General features: G+C 41.5%; 1 protein-coding gene across 4 annotated transcripts in view; it reads left to right on the forward strand.

Moving 5' to 3' along the window:
- The window catches only part of LOC124137578 (hydrocephalus-inducing protein homolog), a 119506-nt gene that overhangs the window by 36951 nt on the left and 63792 nt on the right, over positions 1–18763 (forward strand). For all 4 annotated transcript variants that reach the window (XM_046503940.2, XM_046503941.2, XM_046503942.2 and 1 more), the window contains exons 26-41: positions 819–1142; positions 1458–1654; positions 2264–2537; positions 3795–3989; positions 5322–5468; positions 5995–6337; positions 7691–7789; positions 8760–8915; positions 9441–9599; positions 11050–11295; positions 11949–12112; positions 12581–12721; positions 13856–14039; positions 14847–14988; positions 15184–15258; positions 18306–18542. In XM_046503940.2, the coding sequence (XP_046359896.2) occupies positions 819–1142; positions 1458–1654; positions 2264–2537; positions 3795–3989; positions 5322–5468; positions 5995–6337; positions 7691–7789; positions 8760–8915; positions 9441–9599; positions 11050–11295; positions 11949–12112; positions 12581–12721; positions 13856–14039; positions 14847–14988; positions 15184–15258; positions 18306–18542 (3083 nt within the window). The remainder of the gene's footprint in view (positions 1–818; positions 1143–1457; positions 1655–2263; positions 2538–3794; positions 3990–5321; positions 5469–5994; positions 6338–7690; positions 7790–8759; positions 8916–9440; positions 9600–11049; positions 11296–11948; positions 12113–12580; positions 12722–13855; positions 14040–14846; positions 14989–15183; positions 15259–18305; positions 18543–18763) is intronic.

Raw genomic sequence — 18763 nt, forward strand, 5'->3', positions numbered from 1 at the left:
GCCCACTTGCACAAAGCAATCTTAGTGCTAAGATGATCCTAACTCCCAAACTTTAACATAGATTTCTGATAGTCTTAGCACTAAGACCGCTTTGTGCAAGTGGGCCCAGGGTCCCTTTCCACAAAATGATCTTAGCGTAAGCCTATGTTAAAGTATGGGTGTTACCATCACCTTAGCGCTAAGATCACTTTGTGGAAAGGGACCCTAGGGGCTCTGGGTTAGATTTAAAATTGGTTTTTACCTGTCCGTGTAAATGATCTGCTATGAGATGCCATCAACCTCCTAGTAAAATGTGAGTCCACAAGAAAATGTCACTTGTGCTTCCTGAATTTTATCATTCTCAGACTAGCAGACTTACGTATTCGACGTAATAAGCACCCCACTCCAATCAGCGTCCACAGCGATATCTGCTGATACATTGGCTAGTGAACGATCCCAATTAGCACACCTTCTGATTGATCAATGCACAAAATACTTATTTATTCGCTTATAATATGCACTCGTATGTTATATGCACCCTTAATTATGGGCAATTAAATTCTGGAAAAATATGTCAGTCGTAAATAAACATTTCAATGTTTGCATAAACCACGAAATTTTTCTTTCAACTCAATTTTGAGAGCACCCTGGGCGCTTATTACGTCGAATATGATATGTTCATTTTGTTGCCAACATGGAAGTAAGAAACCTCGAAAACCTTAACAAATGCTCTTTAGAAAGTTGTCATTTATAAGGACTCAGCCTTCTTGCTGTAATGAGCCATCTGCCTCCCTATCATCTATAGAGCTGCTCTCACAATAACTTCGTCTCTCTTGCAGGGCTACATCGAACCTCTGAGTGAGCAGAAAGTGACTGTCAAGTTCTTGCCCGGAGTACCAGAGAGGTTCCACAAGAACTTCATGATCCAAGTAGCCCACTTCGAGCCTGACATCATCAACTTGTATGGTGAAGGTGTGTTCCCCCGGATATCTCTGGACCTGCCGAGGCTGAAGGACCCGGACCTCCACTACGAGCTGATGCTGAAGGAGGCCAAGGAGGGGCTGACGAAAGGGACCAGGAAACTGGACCATCATGCATCAGAGCGACCCACCAGCGCTCTCGCCTACATGCGCTCACACAGGATGACTGAACATGTCGTGCAGGTAAGCCAGACCTTTTGAAGGGGAAATGGTTTTCCTCAAGGCAATATATAGTCAGTTGTTAATAATGGTCAGATTTGGTATGAAACTGGTTCTAGATCTAATTATTTCTTTAGAGATTATCGTTTTAATAATGTTTACCATTATTCCGAGTTATGTCATACATTAGTGACTTTCTGTAAAATCTTCAGATCATTCTTTTGAATATATTTTTCATCGATGAAAGAAAAATTAAAAATCAAAGAATTAATAACGTGTTTGTGATCAAATTAAGTTTTAACGATTGCCACTATTATGCAATGACATTTATTCTTCCAGCATGAATCAGTACCCTCTGACCTTGAGCTCCAGATGGAGGCTGAACGTATAGCTGTACGGGACTTTGCCCTGGAGCTGCAGCAGGGGTCAGCCCGAACTGACCTGTACGAGCTGACACCACCCACCAGCAATGAGAGTCGGGACACTCATGCTACCGGCGACTCCAAGAGAAACAGAGGGAAGAAGATGAAGATGAAGTAGGTCAACATGGATTCATTGTGTTGCTTAGTTCCAGGCTGACTCAGTAGTAACATTTTGAGGATAACCAACAAGCTAGGAGGAATTTTGGATTGTCTGGGTGAAAGAATGCTGTAAGCCCTGACTTATTGCCGAATAACCTTGAATCATATAGAAGTTCCAAATAGTATCCATCCCGTGTTGGGTCCAAACTTACAAGGTTTAACAATGATTAGGATATAGTCTCTTAGTAATGAGATTGTCAGTACCCTTTGACCTTCAGCTCCATTTTGATTTTTTCGTATGTTTATCGGTAGCCCTTGCAAATTGGCATGCCTTGCATATTTGACATAGTTGGTTGGTTGGTTTGTTGTTTAACGCCACACTCAGCAATATTCCAACTATATGAGGGCAGTCTGTAAATAATCGAGTCTGGACCAGACAATCCAGTGATTAATATCATGAACATCAATCCACGCATTTGGGATCGATGACATGCATCAACCAAGTCAGCGAGCCTGACCACCTGATCCCGTTAGTCGCCTTTTACCACAAGCATAGTATGTTTGACAAAGACATAACAATGTTCGGTGTATTCTGTCTATTTTAACCTGTATTTTGCTAACCAGGCCTCGACTGCCCGAGTATATCCTGGACTTCGGCCATGTTGTGCTGGGGACAGTGCGGACCCATGTTGTCCATGCGACCAACACAGGCTGGTTCCCTGCATCCTTCCAGGTGGAGCGAGACAACATCCACCACCACGGCTTCCACATCGAGCTGGACCGTGTCCGCAACTTGCCAGGTGCCCCAGACCACGAGACTGTCGACTTTGTTGTGTCCTTTGACCCTAGAGGAGCCAATCTGCAACTGGGGCAAGTGGAGACCATCGTTCCTATCAATGTAAGTACAGGCTTTATTTTATTAGTGTTTTATTGTGAGGAGGAACAGTGTTTAGTTTTTTTAGACTTTCTTATAGAATGACCTATGGTATATTTGGGATCATTGTTACTCTTCACAAATAATGTACACACTCTGTTCCTCCGTCATCCCTAAATACATACCGTATTCAATGTAATAAGCTCCCCGCACTAAAAAGCGCCCGGGGCGGTCGGGTAGCCTAGTGGTTAAAGCGTTCGCTCGTCACGCCGAAGACCCGGGTTCGATTCCCGACATGGGTACAATGTGTGAAGCCCATTTCTGGTGTCCCCGCCGTGATATTGCTGGAATATTGCTAAAAGCGGCGTAAAGCCATACTCACTCACTCACTCACTCACTAAAAAGCGCCCACGGCGATATTTGCTAATATATAGGCTAGTGAACAATCTCAATTAGCACCCATTTCAATTGTTCAATGTTCACAAGACTTATTTATTTGTGTATAATATGTGTGTTATATGCATCCTTAATTATGGGAAATTGAATTCTGGAAAAATATATCTGTCTTATATAAACATTTCAGGTTGTCAGCATATACCACGAAATTTACGATTATTCAATTCTGTTGTTTTTCAACAAAATAATATTCTAATGTTTCTAATTTTGAGAGCGCCCTGGGTGCTTATTATGTCGAATACGGTACTCCCAATTTGCAGTTTAGTAATGACATAAAGTCAAATGAGCCATGATGAACCTCAACATTGCCTGATATTGAAGACAAGGTGACTGCAAGGCAATACTGTGTTGCATGAGAAATATTGCCAGTTGTTCAATGTAATCAGTGCACTCATTGGCCAGTGGTCATAGCACTTGGTGGAACCAGGCCATGGCTTAATATGTTGGTTAAAAATAGTGAACACACTCCAAACTGTCTATGTATTCAAGGGTGATGGAGGAACGTAGTGTTGGCGTATTGACGATGATTTTATTCATGTCCACATGGTTCAATGGATTTGACATTACAGGTTATATAAATGGCAGCTACAGATAATCTCCGGTTGCTGCTTCTCAAGCCCTTGTGGGCAGTCGGGTAGCCTAGTGGTTAAAGTGTTCACTCATCACGCCAAAGCACCGGGTTCGATTTCCCACATGGGTACAATATGTGAAGCCAATTTCTGGTGTCCCACGCTGTGATATTGCTAGAATAATGCTAAAAGCGGGGTAAAATCACACTCGCTCACACGCTCAAGCCCTTGTATAAAGTCCACTGTCTTTGTTTAGATTGTTACTGGACCCCAAGTTGCCATCTGCCTGCGGGCTAACGTGACGATGCCTGACATGGAGATATCGGATGATACCCTGGACTTTGGGGATGTTCGGTGTGGGGAGTGCAAGGTGATCACAGTGCAGCTGCACAACCAACAGCAGGTGCCCTGTGAGTGGAACTCACTGCTGTCTGACAAGGACAGAAAACAGGTCAGTTTTCGGAGCTTAGACTCTTAGTGCGGTGTCTATTTTGTCTATGAATTTGTGCATCAAAGAATCTTGTACCCTGAATAAAGTCAGTCACAATGCAGATAGATTGATTAAGCTTGGAGATACAGAACTGACATTAATTATTTTATTGGCGGTATTAGGGCTGGGACGAATCCAAATTTACTTCCTGGGTACCCACTCCCATATTACCTGACGCTCCCCGGGTACCCGCTGTAGATATACATAGAGATAGGTACATTGTCCGATTGGGAAATATTGACCATAGCCCTAGCAAAATGAATTTAGATACACATGTAAAACAATCTGGTCATGCATACACTGAAGTTGACTGCATGAAGTTTTATCTTTATTCAAACATATAAAAATCAGAAGGAATGGGTGCATCGTCAGAAGCAAATTGAAAGATTAGTGACTTTTAGAGTCACCATTGAGTTTTAGATAATTTTTGTCATTAAACATTATATCACATGACAAACCACGTAGTCCTGTGGGTACCCGATTCCTTCTCAGTACCCACCCTACCCGAGTACCCGAGGTACCTGTACCAGCCCTAGGCTGTATCACTATAATGAGATTACATTTGTTTTAGTAAACCAAATTCTGATAATACAGTTATTAAAGTTAAATATATTACAAATTGTGTCCTAAAAGCATCGCCAGTAATTTTAACTGGATATTTTCAACTGGCATTGTCACACATACAAGCAGTTGAATATCACTTGTTGTATCTTGTGGTGAGAAAGCTTACAGATTTTGTGTAGATTGTGTGATTATATACAATGCAAAGACATTTGATTATGATGAATAATATTCAGTCAGTGATGATAAATTATCAATCACTAATTCTTTTTTAAATTACAAATTTTAGATGCCAAATATCTCAAATATTCCTTATTGGCTCAATTTTGGGTTGGCATATCTGTAAATGGAAAGTTTGGTATACATTGTATATTTAGATACTTATCCTATCTCACACTATGCATATCGTCTTTCTTCTTTGAAGAAGATATGCTTAGCGTGAGATAGGATAAGTTTAAAAATTTGAAAATTAGCAGATGACTTTAGTTTTGAATTAAAACTAATTGGACTCCAGTTCGGCAGGGCCTGTTTCATTTTTTTCGTCTTTGCATGGTCAGACTTTTAATTCTGTTATCTTCTGACACAAGTTAATACTGATGAAATATTCTAATAGTGTATACATTCTGTGAATCAAACATGGAAAAGTCCGAATCTATCCCTATTATGCTGTGAGAAGCTGCGGAGCTGGAGGTCTGTCTGTCATCTTTGTGAAATGTTGATCATTGTTTGCAGGCTGACCGCCACATCCCTATGCATCTGAGACGTAAGCTACGGCAGGAGAAGAAGAAGCCGCAGCACTATGAGATCATGCCGCCCACCGGGATGCTGATGCCTGGCCAGAGAACCAATGTCCAGGTCAAGTTCATGCCTACCGAGGAGGTCAGTGATTCACAATTCTTCTCCTTTCTTTTATGTTAATCTGGGCTACTTTGTTCTACTTTGTGTTACATATCGATGATGGGGATTCTTGGGTGAGACCTCTGCTGGTCGTAAGAAACAACCTAATGGGTCAGTTGGTCAGGCTCAGTGATGTTGTTGATAGTGTGTCCTCATACCCCGAATGGGGTGGTCGGGTAGCCTAGTGGTTAAAGCGTTCGCTTGTCACACCGAGGACCCGGGTTCGATTCCTGACATGGCTACAATGTCTGAAGCCCATTTCTGGTGTCCCCCGCTGTGATATTGCAGGAATATTGCTAAAAGTGGCCTAAAACTAAACTCACTCATTCACTCATACCCCGACTGCATGGATTGTTGCTCAATGTCGATCACTTGATTGTCTGGTCCAGACTTGATTATATACAGATTTTTTATATACAACAAACAAACAATATAGATGATGTGCTTAATATCATTGGTAGAGCTGTGTGAATGTGTTAAAACATTCCCATTATTCCCTTTATTTCAGAAATTCTACGAGAATCGTATACCAATCAGGATTTCCCAGAGCAGTCAAAGGATCTTATTGCTGTGTCGAGGTCAGGGTCTGGAGCCTCGTCTGGAGTTTGATCGCAACCTGGTTGAGTTCGGTCCCATCCTCCCGCACAGCAATGGAGATGAGCAGGAGATTGTGGTGAAGAACCCATGCAGCTTCCCAATAGAGTTCTACAACCTGGAGTGTGACGAGGGCTACCTGGAGGAGGAGAAGGTGCTGCGGCTGATGAAGGGGTACGACGAGTACAACACCATCCTGCTCCCTCCTCGCAACCCCGGGGACAAACTGCCATCTGAGCTGCTTGACCACTACGATGGTAATACAGAACACTTCTCATCTCCCCTGTGGGTTTTCTTTATAGGCTTATCGGTTCCCCACCCTATACTTGTGATGGTAAACTAATGACGATTGGGTTCTTACTATGTGCATCTTCCCGAGGCAAGTGTGTCCACTGGCCTATCAAAGTGTAGTTTCTACCCTTGCCACATCAAGGCTACTTTTCTTGGTTCGAACTGGTGCCACCTTGTGTAGATCATGACTTGTGCTCCTTGTAATGAAAACGCGATATCCAATCAGATCTCTGTTCTAGGCAAAGACCTAGACCATCAGATAATGAAAACATTCGCGATTACATCCCTGACACCAAAACATAGGCAATCGTTGGGGGGGGGGGGGGGGAGGAATGAAAAAGACATATTTGTGTCAACAAAGACAGGCAGTGGTAAATCACTTTCATGCAAATGTGTACAGTCGTGGATGTTGATTTTGTGATCTCTGACTGGACTATTGATATGTTCGATAGTCCAAGCATATCTAGCACAGGAAAGTGGGCTTGATGTGACAAGGGTGGATACAAGATTTTGGTAAAAAGGCTAGTGGACTCTCTTGCCTCAGGGAGATGTACTACATGTGACTGGCTGGTTTGTCTGTCATTTTGCTCTAACAGTGGGATTGTTGCTTAGGCTCTCAATCATTTGTTTGCCTTAAATAATAATAATGAGGCTAACAAATTCCTAAAGTATATCGTAACATAGATGATTTAGTTTGTGATTTTACCCCGACATTGGTTTATGTTCCCAGTACTTCTAGGTCTTGTTACAACTCATAAGTTGAAGTATATACTGTGTTGGAAATTAAGGGGGTCCTTGGGTCCTTGAGGCCATCTCCAACTTTAGACATTCGGGTTATGATAAGGACCCCGTGACTTTCATGACTGTTTTCATCACTGATATGATATGGGGCGGTCGGGTGGCCTGGTGTATAAAGCGTTCGCTCGTCACGCCGAAGACCCAGGTTCGATTCCCGACATGGGTTCAATGTGTGAAGCCCATTTCTGGTGTCCCCCGCCGTGATATTGCTGGAATATTGCTAAAAGCGGCTGAAAGCAAAAACTCACTCACTGATAAGATATAGCAAAGATATTGCTGTTTGGAGAAAACCCTCTCCCTCACTTGCAGTTGGGCTGTGATGTCAGAAATAGCAAAATGGCTGGTGACAAATCACACACACCTATTAGGGACATGCTTTGGAATTTTGTAAGTTTTATTTTGAATATTTCCAATCAAAGATAACACAGTGATGATACAACATATGTATTTTTAAATGCATCAAAGAAGTTCATCAGCTGTGATGAATCTACTGATGATTAACGTGAACTAATATTTTGTAGAGCAAATGAAGAAGTTGGAGGAAGAGGAGAGAATCAAGAGAGAAGCAGAGGAGGCAGCTGAAGCAGCTCAGAGAGAACAAGAAGAGAGAGAGAAAGGAGGTCAATACTTGTTTCTCCTTCCTTCAGTGATTCCTGGATGGTTTTGTTGTTGTTGTTGTTGTTGTTGTTTAACGCCGCACTCAGCAATATTCCAGCTATATGACGGTGGTCTGTAAATAATCGAGTCTGGAACAGATGATCCAGTGATTGGCATCATGAGCATTGATCCATGCAATTGGGATACAATGACATGCATCAACCAAGTCAGTGAGCCTGACCACCCGATCCTGTTTGTGTCCTCTTACGACAAGCATAGTCGCCTTTTACGGCAAGCATGGGTTGCTGAAGACCTATTCTACCCCGGATCTTCACGGGTCGATTCCTGGATGGATCACAGTACCCCATTTTTGTCATAAGTGTCAACTACAAGGAGGATTGGGTGGTTAACATGTGTGACCGAGCTGATTATGTGTGACTGTAGATAGTTGATATGTATCACCTCATACTATCAACCACTGGTCTACATGGCTGAGAGCCTGTGAATATCCAGGTTAGAACTGATCTTCAGGAACCCAGGATTGTTGTTAGAGGTGACTAACGGGATCGGGTGGTCAGGCTCGCTGACTTGGTTGAAGCATGTCGTCATATCCCAATTGGGTAGATCGATGCTCATGACGTCATCACTGGCATGTCTGGTCCAGATTATTTACCTACTGCCGTCATATAGCTGGAATGCGGCATTTAACAACAAACATGGCCTTGTCACTTGTTTGAACTGTAGCCCTCACGGAAACATGAATTGGAGTTTGCAATATATTTGTTTAAATATAAATTTTTGTTCAGCATAACAGACCAGTGTTAGTGAAGACAATTGATAGTTATCAGGTTTATATGTGATCAATTCATAACAAATTTGATTATTCATTACAAACAACTTATGTGTTGAAATCATATTGGCGTGCATGAATGATGAAAACAGTGTGATGTTGTATAATGAGAACTGTTTTTTATCTGGCTCTTGTCACAACAGAGCATGGTGATGAGGAGGGCAAGGAGCATGACGACACAGAGCATGCACCAGTCATTGTCATGACAGTACCATCTCGGGAGCTCACGCCACGGGAACAACCACCAAAGACTCACTCAGATGAAGAGGAAAAGATTAAAAAAGATGAATCTTCGGAAGGTAAGGAATCTCTTTGCTTCTTCTCTTGCCAGTGCCTCATGTATCAAGGATAGGAGAAGGTAGGACTGGGATGAGTCCAAATTTACTACCTGGGTGCCCCACCCCCTATTACCCGACCCTACCTGGGTACCAGTGTTGGGAACAAAATGTCCAATTGTGATTCGCAGCCCTAAAACTATTTAGATAAATATCTATGTATCTAACCATCAGATCATGGGTACACTGAAGTTGACTGAAGCTTTATCTTTACTCAAACATATACAAGTCAAAAGGAATGTGTGCATCGTCAAAGCAATGCGAACATTAACGACTTTTGGTGTTACCACTGAGCTATAGTGAGTTTTTGTCATTAAACAATATATCATGTAACTAACCATGGGTTCGGGTAGTACTGTGGGTACCCGGGTCGTAATCAGTACCCACCCGACCCGAGTACCCTAGTTACCCGTCCCAGCCTTAGGAGAAGAGAGTAAATAGTCAACCATATTCTCATCATTATTGGAGACTACATCTTGTGTATTGCAGAGAGAGACAAGGAGAACACTGTGGGTGTTGGGGAGCTGGAGATCACGCCAGTGTCGGCTGCCATTGCCCGACACCTTGGCATTGACCTTACTCCTGAAGGCAAGGCTGCCCGGAACCGACGAGGCATCAGCCTCATTGTACATGGACCACCGATGTCAGGTAACACTGAGGATATATGTGAATAGTTTAATATAGTTACATTTGTACAGTACGTTAGATCTCAGTAGTCCTCATTCTAAACTAGCTCTTGATCCATTCCCATGATTCTCGCGATCACAAATTACCCACCTTTGATTTTCATTGACATTTTACCGACCAATCAAAATTTGAGATATGGAAAAAGGAGATGGAGATATGGGTAAGGGAGGTAACTCGTATTGTCTAGAAACCAAAAACACCACCAATTTTAACGAAGACATCCTTTCCATCAAAAAGATTTCTTTTGCATGTCTGTCAGTTTTTTACAGTCTGTTGAATTTCTCACAAACCCTATCATAATCAATGGCACTGTCTGCCATGTTGTTAATATCGCCAACCCTAACATTGAGGCTGGTTTGTAATTCACATTCGGATTGGTCCATTAGACTGAGTAGCGTTGCAAATCAAATTGGCAAATGAGAATCAAGGACAGGTCATATGAGATCGGGAGAACCACAGGAATGGATCCGGGAGTTGGTGTTGGTATGCCGAAATGCTAGCCCTAATGATAGAGAGGATGGTTAGTCCTGAAGTCACACTTTTCAGATGGGCATGTCGGATGTCTTCATACAAAGTGTATATGCAAAGGAAATGACTCTATATTTATCAGTGATTTGTTTTTTTCATGTTTATTCTTAATAATTTTTCCTTTGGAACTGTAAAGTCTGGATAAGCAGTTTAATGCAGAGCTCCAGATAAGCTTTTGGTGTTGTGGGTATTTTACCCATGCATTTTAAAATCATTGGGTATCAGTAATTCTATCTGGGTGTTCAAATTTCTGTTACCCACTAGTTTTTACACATGTAGGTATTTGAGTTAAATATTTAAAAACACTATTCATCTAGTCCCTGCAAACTGGTGTCGTTTGGGTTCGGGAGCTTTATAGGACTCAAAAATACCACGATACTTCCACAAGAAAGTGTGATGGCAAATGATCATGATGTAACTGTCATCGTGGAGTTTGGCAAGGTTGATAGAGTGCCCGTTTATAAAAATTTCAAAATAAGTTGCTGATTTGCAAATCGAATACGCAGGGATACTTCACAATATTTTGATGATACGCACAAGTTTTATTTTTGTAGCGTATCTGTAATGTTCGTTGCGTATTTGATACGCTTGGATTTTATTTGACCGCGTATTTCTGCATTTCTGATGCGTATTTTACACAGATACGCAGCTTATCGGGAGCTCTGTTAATGGAATTTTCATCAAAATGTGTAACTTCTCAGCAATCATTTAAAATACAATGAGTGACTGCCTAGTAATGACCAATCAGAGATGGTATTGCAGCTGCACAGACTGCTCATGCAGGGTCTTGACATCAGCAACAGACTGATGACGAGCCTTCGTTCGCACCTTTAACTCTGCAGTCTCACCGTGGAAATCTCATCAGCTGGTGTTTCTTTTTCAGGCAAATCCAGCACAGTGGTCATGCTGGCTAAACGCTACAAGGCAGCCATACTGTCTGTAGATGGGGTAGTTCTGGAGGCCATATCCAACGGCAACACTCCATCAGGTCTCAAGGCCAGAGAACTGTGTGCTGATGCTGCAAGAAGGAAAGCCGAGGAGATCAAGGGCTTGGAGCCAGACGACCCCGAGAAGACAAAGGCTGGAGGTCTGAGCGTGGAGGCTCTCACGGCCCACACACAGGGAACCAGTAAGTGCCAGTCAAGCAAGGAACACTAGTCCTCCAACATACAATGTATTGACATGATGGGAATTTTAACACCATTTGGAAATGTCTCATTTAGAAAATAAAAATGCCTTCAAATCAGGGTACCGGTCACTGACCAGTTATCGCCATCTTTTTCATGTTATTTCTTGACTTCTGTTATCATGCTACGATAGGGAATCAAAACAGTGGAAATAGAACTTTCCCATTGACTTACTGTACCAGTTAGCACCATCGTCTTAACAGCATGTACCATGTAATCATGCACACCACTTCAGTTATACAAATTATTTTTTTTAATATCTTGGGTATCACACTCAATTTTTTATTCATCAAAATTAATAAGAAATGGTATGATCAATTTGTTGTCTGCAAATTTGGTCTTAGGCGATAACTGGTCGCTAGACAGTAGTGAAATTAGAGAAAAGAGGTCATCATTTGTTTCTTTATCCCATGGCAAGCAAACCGTCTGTTATTAAAAGTCAGTGTTGGGATGTGTCACTCAATAGGCCTGTCTTGTAGGCCTGTAGAATTCTTTTTCTTAAATTTGTTTTGGGAAATATAGACACCCAGAACTTCTGTGAAGAAACATACCAAAGGAAGGTAGTGTGAGCTTAACCTTGGACTATCATGTGTAGTTCCAGGCACTGGAGTTGTGGGTGGAGCAGCCTCTATGATTTCCAACAGGAAGACAAGCACCATCTCGGAACAGAAAGGCAAGGAGAAGCATCATGGTGGCAGCGTCCTGGGAGCCAAGACTGCAGTCAACACATCCTCCGTAGATGGAGCCACAGGCAGTCAGGTAGAGAGTGATTTAATGCTTTGTAACTTATTGTGGACAAGTCAACTGTTCAACTGTTCACAAATCAGTTGCGACTCAGTTAATTTGGAGAATCACCCTTCATGCTTTTGATATGTTTATTGTAGTTAAGAATAAGGAATAGGGTTATTAGTTTCAGATTAAAGATAAGGGTAAAAGAAAGTACTCTTTGTCAGAGCCAGATCCAGGGCCCGTTCCACAGAATGATCGACTGTCGTATGTCCATTTTAAAGAATGAGATATTATCATCTTAGCGCTATGATCGCTTTGGGGAACAGGGGCCTATTTTTTCCCAGTGTCAGAGTAACAAAGTGAACAAACACATGCAATAGAGAGACTGACACATGTAGACACATAAGGTGTTTGGATCTCCCAGTGTCCTTTGGTAGTCAGTGTACTAAAGGTTCTGAATTAACTGTGGTACTGAGGTTGATGTGTTGTATTGTGTAGGTGCCAAGCAGTCCCCCACCCCTGGCCGCACCCATCGCCCGCCGTCTGAGTGTCAGTGCCTCGGTGGCTGGAGAAGAGGGGCTGATGAGCTGTATCCTGCCTGAGGAGCTGCTGGTGGACCTGCTGGCTGAGAGGATGCAGGTAGGACAGCACAAGAGTTATCTTTTGTATCAATCAATAGACTAAGGTCATACATTTAACATACTAATAGGAAAGTGTTCTGTCATTGTGCAGGGGAACAGGCACCCAGTTGTCTAAGGCGCTGCAGTTGGGATTGATTGTGTTTCTAGGCTTGTCAGTCCCATACGTGTGCTCATGGGTTTGACCAATATGATAAATGTCTGAGACCTGCATCACTTTGGACTTTCCTTCCACATTAGCCAACATACAGTGATATAACTGGATTACTGTCCAAAGCAGCATTAAACCCAACACACTCACTCACCCTGTCATGCTGTTGTTGTCACTGAAGCAGCTGAATAATCTTCTATACAGAGGACACTTGTAGTAATAGAGGACTAAAATAGATCCGATGTACAGTAAACTATGTTTATAACAAACACACTTATAATGAAATGACGGTTATAACAAACTGTTATTTTTGGTCCTGGACATTCCTGTACCCTTTAGTTGAAACACTTATAACGAACTGCCGTTATAACAAACAAAGTTGTTGTTCCCTTTGAGTTCGTTAGGCTTAAAAAAATAAAGAATTGGTTCTCAGGCAATGACTTTTGCAAATATAGTGCGGGCGGGCGGAGTCTTTCTTTTTTTGCTTGTTCAAACTAGTATTTCACCACATAAACAGTTGTGTACCATCAACCTGGCAAAGGGTCTCTCTACACAAACAAGCATACAAACTCCTATTGTGGCAATGATCACAACACGTGATGGGAGTAAAGCAGCGCTCATATAAAGGGAAGTAACTGCGTGCTATATTCAATCACATTTTTTAAGTGTTAGGATTTTGTTGTTTTTAATATTTAAAATGGAAATAAAAACGAAACGTGAGACAGACTTTATTATGATGCCGGCGCAGCCTGAGAACCAAGACTCTTTTTCTTTTAAGCCTTATAACCATATTTTACTGTACCTCTACTTGTCATGAGAAGCTGCTAAAATGAGAATCAGGTGGTCACAATGTGGACCTGGGCATTGTACCACAAAGGTATTGATAGTAGCTCCATACACTATTATCACTTGACAATTGCCAATGTTAGCATTAAGGCTGCATTCTCTCACTCTCTGATGCTGAGGTGTCTTCTGTCCCCACAGCTGGATGACTGCCACCGGGGTGTGGTGTTTGATGGGCTGGAGACACTGTTCTCCCAGAACTACCTCACCACAACCAACGCCATTCTGAAGGCTCTCAACAACCGCCGCTTCATCTTCTTTGTCACGCTGAAGCTGGACTACAACATCCTCAAGGAACAGGAGAAGAAAGACATGGAAGAGAGAGGTGAGCACATTATCCACAGGCCCTTACACACACTGTAAACAGGCCTTCTTTAACCATGTTAACCTCTCTCTGTGTGGTCTTTGAATTTGATACTATTATACTTAAAGGAGACTAGACTTTAGTGGCACATGGTCCTGTGTGCAGCACACAGTTCACAAATCAGGTGAAGCGAAGCCACGTTGGTCGCGGAGAGTAGTTGGATGCGTTTGGCAGCTTGACTCGTGAGAATTTCTAGGGCTTCGGTCCTGCCCCCACTGTAGCACATGTAGTCCATGTGGTGTCTCCTCAGTCAAATGACTTTGAAATATGGTAGTGAAGATGGTAATTTGAGTGTTAACCTTCTAGGCCTCACAGGCAGCGTGGTTTGTATACCCCCCCAGGGAGAGTGTCATGTTGTATCTTGTTATGCATCCCATCTTCATGAAGCTGTCTGTGCAGAGTTGCATTCCTTAGACATTCCCGAACCTATGATCATGAGTTTGAATCCCAGAATTTCCCTGATTATGTTTTAAGTTTGTCTCCACTATACCCATACTCATTACTTTCACCAAAGTGGTAAACGTGGTAAGTGGTAAGACCTGCATTACTTTTGGCTGACAAACTGCCATATAACTGAAATACTGTTTCGTGGTTGATGCATGTCATCATATCCCAATTGCGTGGATCGATGCTCATGATATCAATCCTTGGATTGTTTGGTCCAGACTCGATCATTTACAGACCCCCCTCATATAGCTAGAATATTGCCGAGTGTGGTGTTAAACAACAAATAAACAAACAAAACTCCAACACTTGGTGTGCTTGTAGAGAATCAGGCGCGTCAGGCGGAGGAGCAGGAGCGGCAGAGGCTGGAGGACATGTCGGAGGATGAATATGATGCCCTCACTGATGCTGAGAAGGCCGTTGTGGACAAGAAGAGGCTTGAGATAAAGAAAGAGAGAATAAAGAAGTATGTTTTGATAGGCATTTAAAATTTGAAGAAAATTTAGAAATGAAATGTTTACCAGTACCCCTAAAATGTTGTTACAAGTGGGAAAGAAGAAGTAGGTGGCAGTATTGTCATTCATCAACAATCAGCAAAGATTAGATTTGAAATATCAATAATTGTATAAATGTTATACAATGGCCATTTTTCATATCACAGAGAAGAAGAAATGGAGAAGATTAGGAGAGAGAATGAAGCTCTGGAAGAAGAGAGAAGGAAACAGGAAGAAGAAATGTAAGTAATTATTTCTTGTCCCCTATATTTGAGATGATATTGGAAGTTTATATTGTTCATCTAAGTTAATAGCTGTTGTAAGTCAATCAGTGATTTACAGATAAGATTATTTTACCGAATATATTTGCTCATTTTGACACAGTCCTATAACACAAGAAGTTAGAAGTACCGTATTCGACGTAATAAGCGCCCAGGGCGCTCTCGAAATTAGAAATAGGGGGCTCTTAGAATATAGAATATAATTTTGGTGAGAACAAAAACAGAGTTGAAAGATTGTAAATTTCGTAGTTTATGCTGACAGCCTGAAATGATACAAAAGAAAAGTATGTGCATATATCATACACGACAGATATATTTTTCAGAACTTAATTGCCCATAATTAAGGGTGCATATAACACACCAGTGCGTATTATACATGAATAATTAAGTCTTGTGTACATTGATCAATCGGAAGGGGTGCTAATTGGGATTGTTCACTCGCCAGTATATTAGCAAATTTCGCCCCGGGTGCTTATTACAGCGGCTCGCTTATTACGTCAAATACGGTAAATGGATTAAAACTTTGACTCCATATGCTGCGCCCCTCATGGTTTATTCTACCTGCAGTATTTTATTGTACAATAAACAACTCCCACTCGTTATTATTTTTTTAAATATAGCAGGCATATAAAGTGTATAGTACAGCTACTTCATTAGCCAACATGAAGTGGGCACTCCTACAGAAGAGTAAGCAAGCCTTGCAAGATTTAATTTTTCTCATTCACATCACTATTATGATGTCATAGCTGACAATAGAAAAGTGCCACATTTCAAGCTTTCTAATGTCCCCCAATACTTTTGCTGAGTTTATTTCAATCATGTTTTCTGCACAAAATGGATTGCCACACATACGTTGAATACTGTTGTTACTGCAAATCTGCATTTTACAATCTGTAATTGTACATTTGACTATTTAATGCCTACCAACAGTAAAGAAAAGAAGTACTTTTCAATTAATGTTATCTTCCGCAGTGATGTGGTTGTCAAATTGGCTGTTTCAATCAGAGGTGGTTAATGGGATTTGATACCTCTGATTGAGCATCCTGAATCAGAATTAACTATTTCCCAAATTCATGGTTGTAAACATATTATTTCTCATTAACATTTGGTTAATCTGGAGAAAGTGATGATCAGTATTATAACCTCCAAGAAATACTGCTCGGTATTTGAACTGTAGATTACTTCATGTTTATTTTCTCTCAATGCTCATAGGTCCATTGTTGCATCTATGTCTGAATTACCGTGGTGAGGAAATTTAAGATATTAGAGTAAAAGCTGCATGCACATGTTCACAGTGTCCTGTATGTTCTACAAGCTCGAAGCATGAGTTGTTGGTGATTTATCCATGTTGTAGACACCTCATGGTCTTGTCATGAAACACCAGGGCATATATTGCACAGGGTACATCCTTCTTTTCTTCATCACTTGTAAATGCAAATGGCCGCGTGGATCAAAACATGACCTTGTTCCAGCAAGGGGAAGACAATTGTTGAGACGAATAAGTGGTTAAATTATATGACAAAAATGACAATACTTCTCATGAAACACGGTACATTGCCGTGCGGCTATCTGTTTGACATGTTTCTTCATCAACAGACAATGTTAGTGTTTACACTGAATTCATGTTTGGAGTAGGGCCCAATTTACTTCCATGAGTAGTAAATGGCTACTGTAATAATAATAATAATAATGATAATAATAATAATGATGATAATGATAATAATAATAATAGTAGTAGAAGTAGTCCATTTATATGGCGCTGTACTCCATGCAAAAGCATGCTCTAAGCGCTTAGACATTATGACCCCAGTCAATGGATCAGTGTGCACTCAACAATCATTTTCAGCTCCCTCGGGAGTATACAACCCAAGCTGCCTGTTCTGGACATAGTGTACCTGGTGTACACAACCCTGTCAAGTATTGACGATGTTATGCTTAATGTTGATGATGATAGTAAAGGCAAGTAACACCAACCTTCTGTGGTTGTCACATATAACTTGCACTTACATTTGAGCATCATTTGACACAGATCTCCTTTTTTTAAAACAAAATATCATTTTCGAAAAGATCTTTTTCCCCTAAATTGTTCACATTTAGATGTAGAACAAGTACTGACTGACTGAATAGTAGCCTGCTCAATGATGACTGCATGACATAGTGATAATCGGAGTGTATGTACAGTGACAATCAGCAATCGTGGAGTCATCCACAACGTCTAGTGGCCTAGAGGTAGTGTGTCTGCCCGGAGAGTGGAAGGTCCAGGGTTCGATCCCCCGCCGTGTCATAACAAAGGATGTTAAAAGATGGTACTTGTTGTTACCCTGTCTGGTGCTCGGCATTAACGGGCTAAAACAAGGACTGGTCGGCTCGGAGTCAGTATACTGTGTCTGAGTGGGGTATTCATGTTAAACTGGCATGGTATCTCAGTGTGCTAGCACTATAAATCGGCATCAGTCCGGACTGGTACAAGTAGCCACTCACACACATGTGCATGTACGCCGCTATATGAGTGCAATAATCATGGATGCAACGTTACACCCCATTTCACCTCACCTCATACACAAGGAAAGCACATTATTCGATTCACTGGATATGTGTACGTGACACTGAGCCGGATGTCTCAGATGTATGTGTGATTGGGTTGGGTGGATCTAGCTAGCACACCATAAGGTACAGCCGCCCCTTCATGTCTTAATCCTGACTAGTGTTTTAATTAATGAAGCTGCAGTATTCATGTTTCTACAATTAGATATATTAGAAACTTAACCTGGTGTGAAATAAACAAGGACCTCATGTTAAGGTAATTACTTTTTTTGTGCCATCAATGGTCGAGTTTAATTCATCATATGGAATTTAGATTTAAACATTGTAAAATTGTGTACCTCAATTTGCAAAAGGCATATTGAGTCCGCAATTTGTAATCTTGTACAATGGTGATTGTATAGTTGTTGAGACAAGTACAATTTTCTTAGCAAGTTATGTCTTCATGACCTTGACCTTTCTTCCAGTAATAAACCAAAGAGACCAAGGAAAGGGAAGGATGCTAATAAGGATAAGGATAAGGATAAGGATAAGAAGGGTGTGGCAAGCAAGGCCGGCACCCAGCCCAGCCAGGATCGTGTGGGGCAGAAGTCCCAGGGTGGTCAGCGGCCACATGACAGTGAACACGCCGCCAAGACTGGCTCCAACACAGAGAGACCAGAGTCCCACCAGACTGAGAAGTCAGATACACAGATTGATGACAAGTAAGTTTTGTGTCAGGTCACATAAAACAAAAGTATCTTCAGTGAAGCGTTTTGTTGGTTTAGGTATATGATGTCCTTGAGGAGAAGTAATTTTGGTAAGAAAATTCAAGAATGTTTCTTATTTCATAGGAATGGATTTCTTGACAGAAATATTTGTTTACCATACTACCTCAGCTATAGCTAACATATTCCAACAATACTATTTGCCATACACCTGCCGT

The sequence above is a fragment of the Haliotis rufescens genome, unplaced genomic scaffold (assembly GCF_023055435.1).
Source record: "Haliotis rufescens isolate VD_foot unplaced genomic scaffold, xgHalRufe1.0.p SCAF_19, whole genome shotgun sequence".
Classification (NCBI taxonomy): Eukaryota; Metazoa; Mollusca; class Gastropoda; order Lepetellida; family Haliotidae; genus Haliotis; species Haliotis rufescens.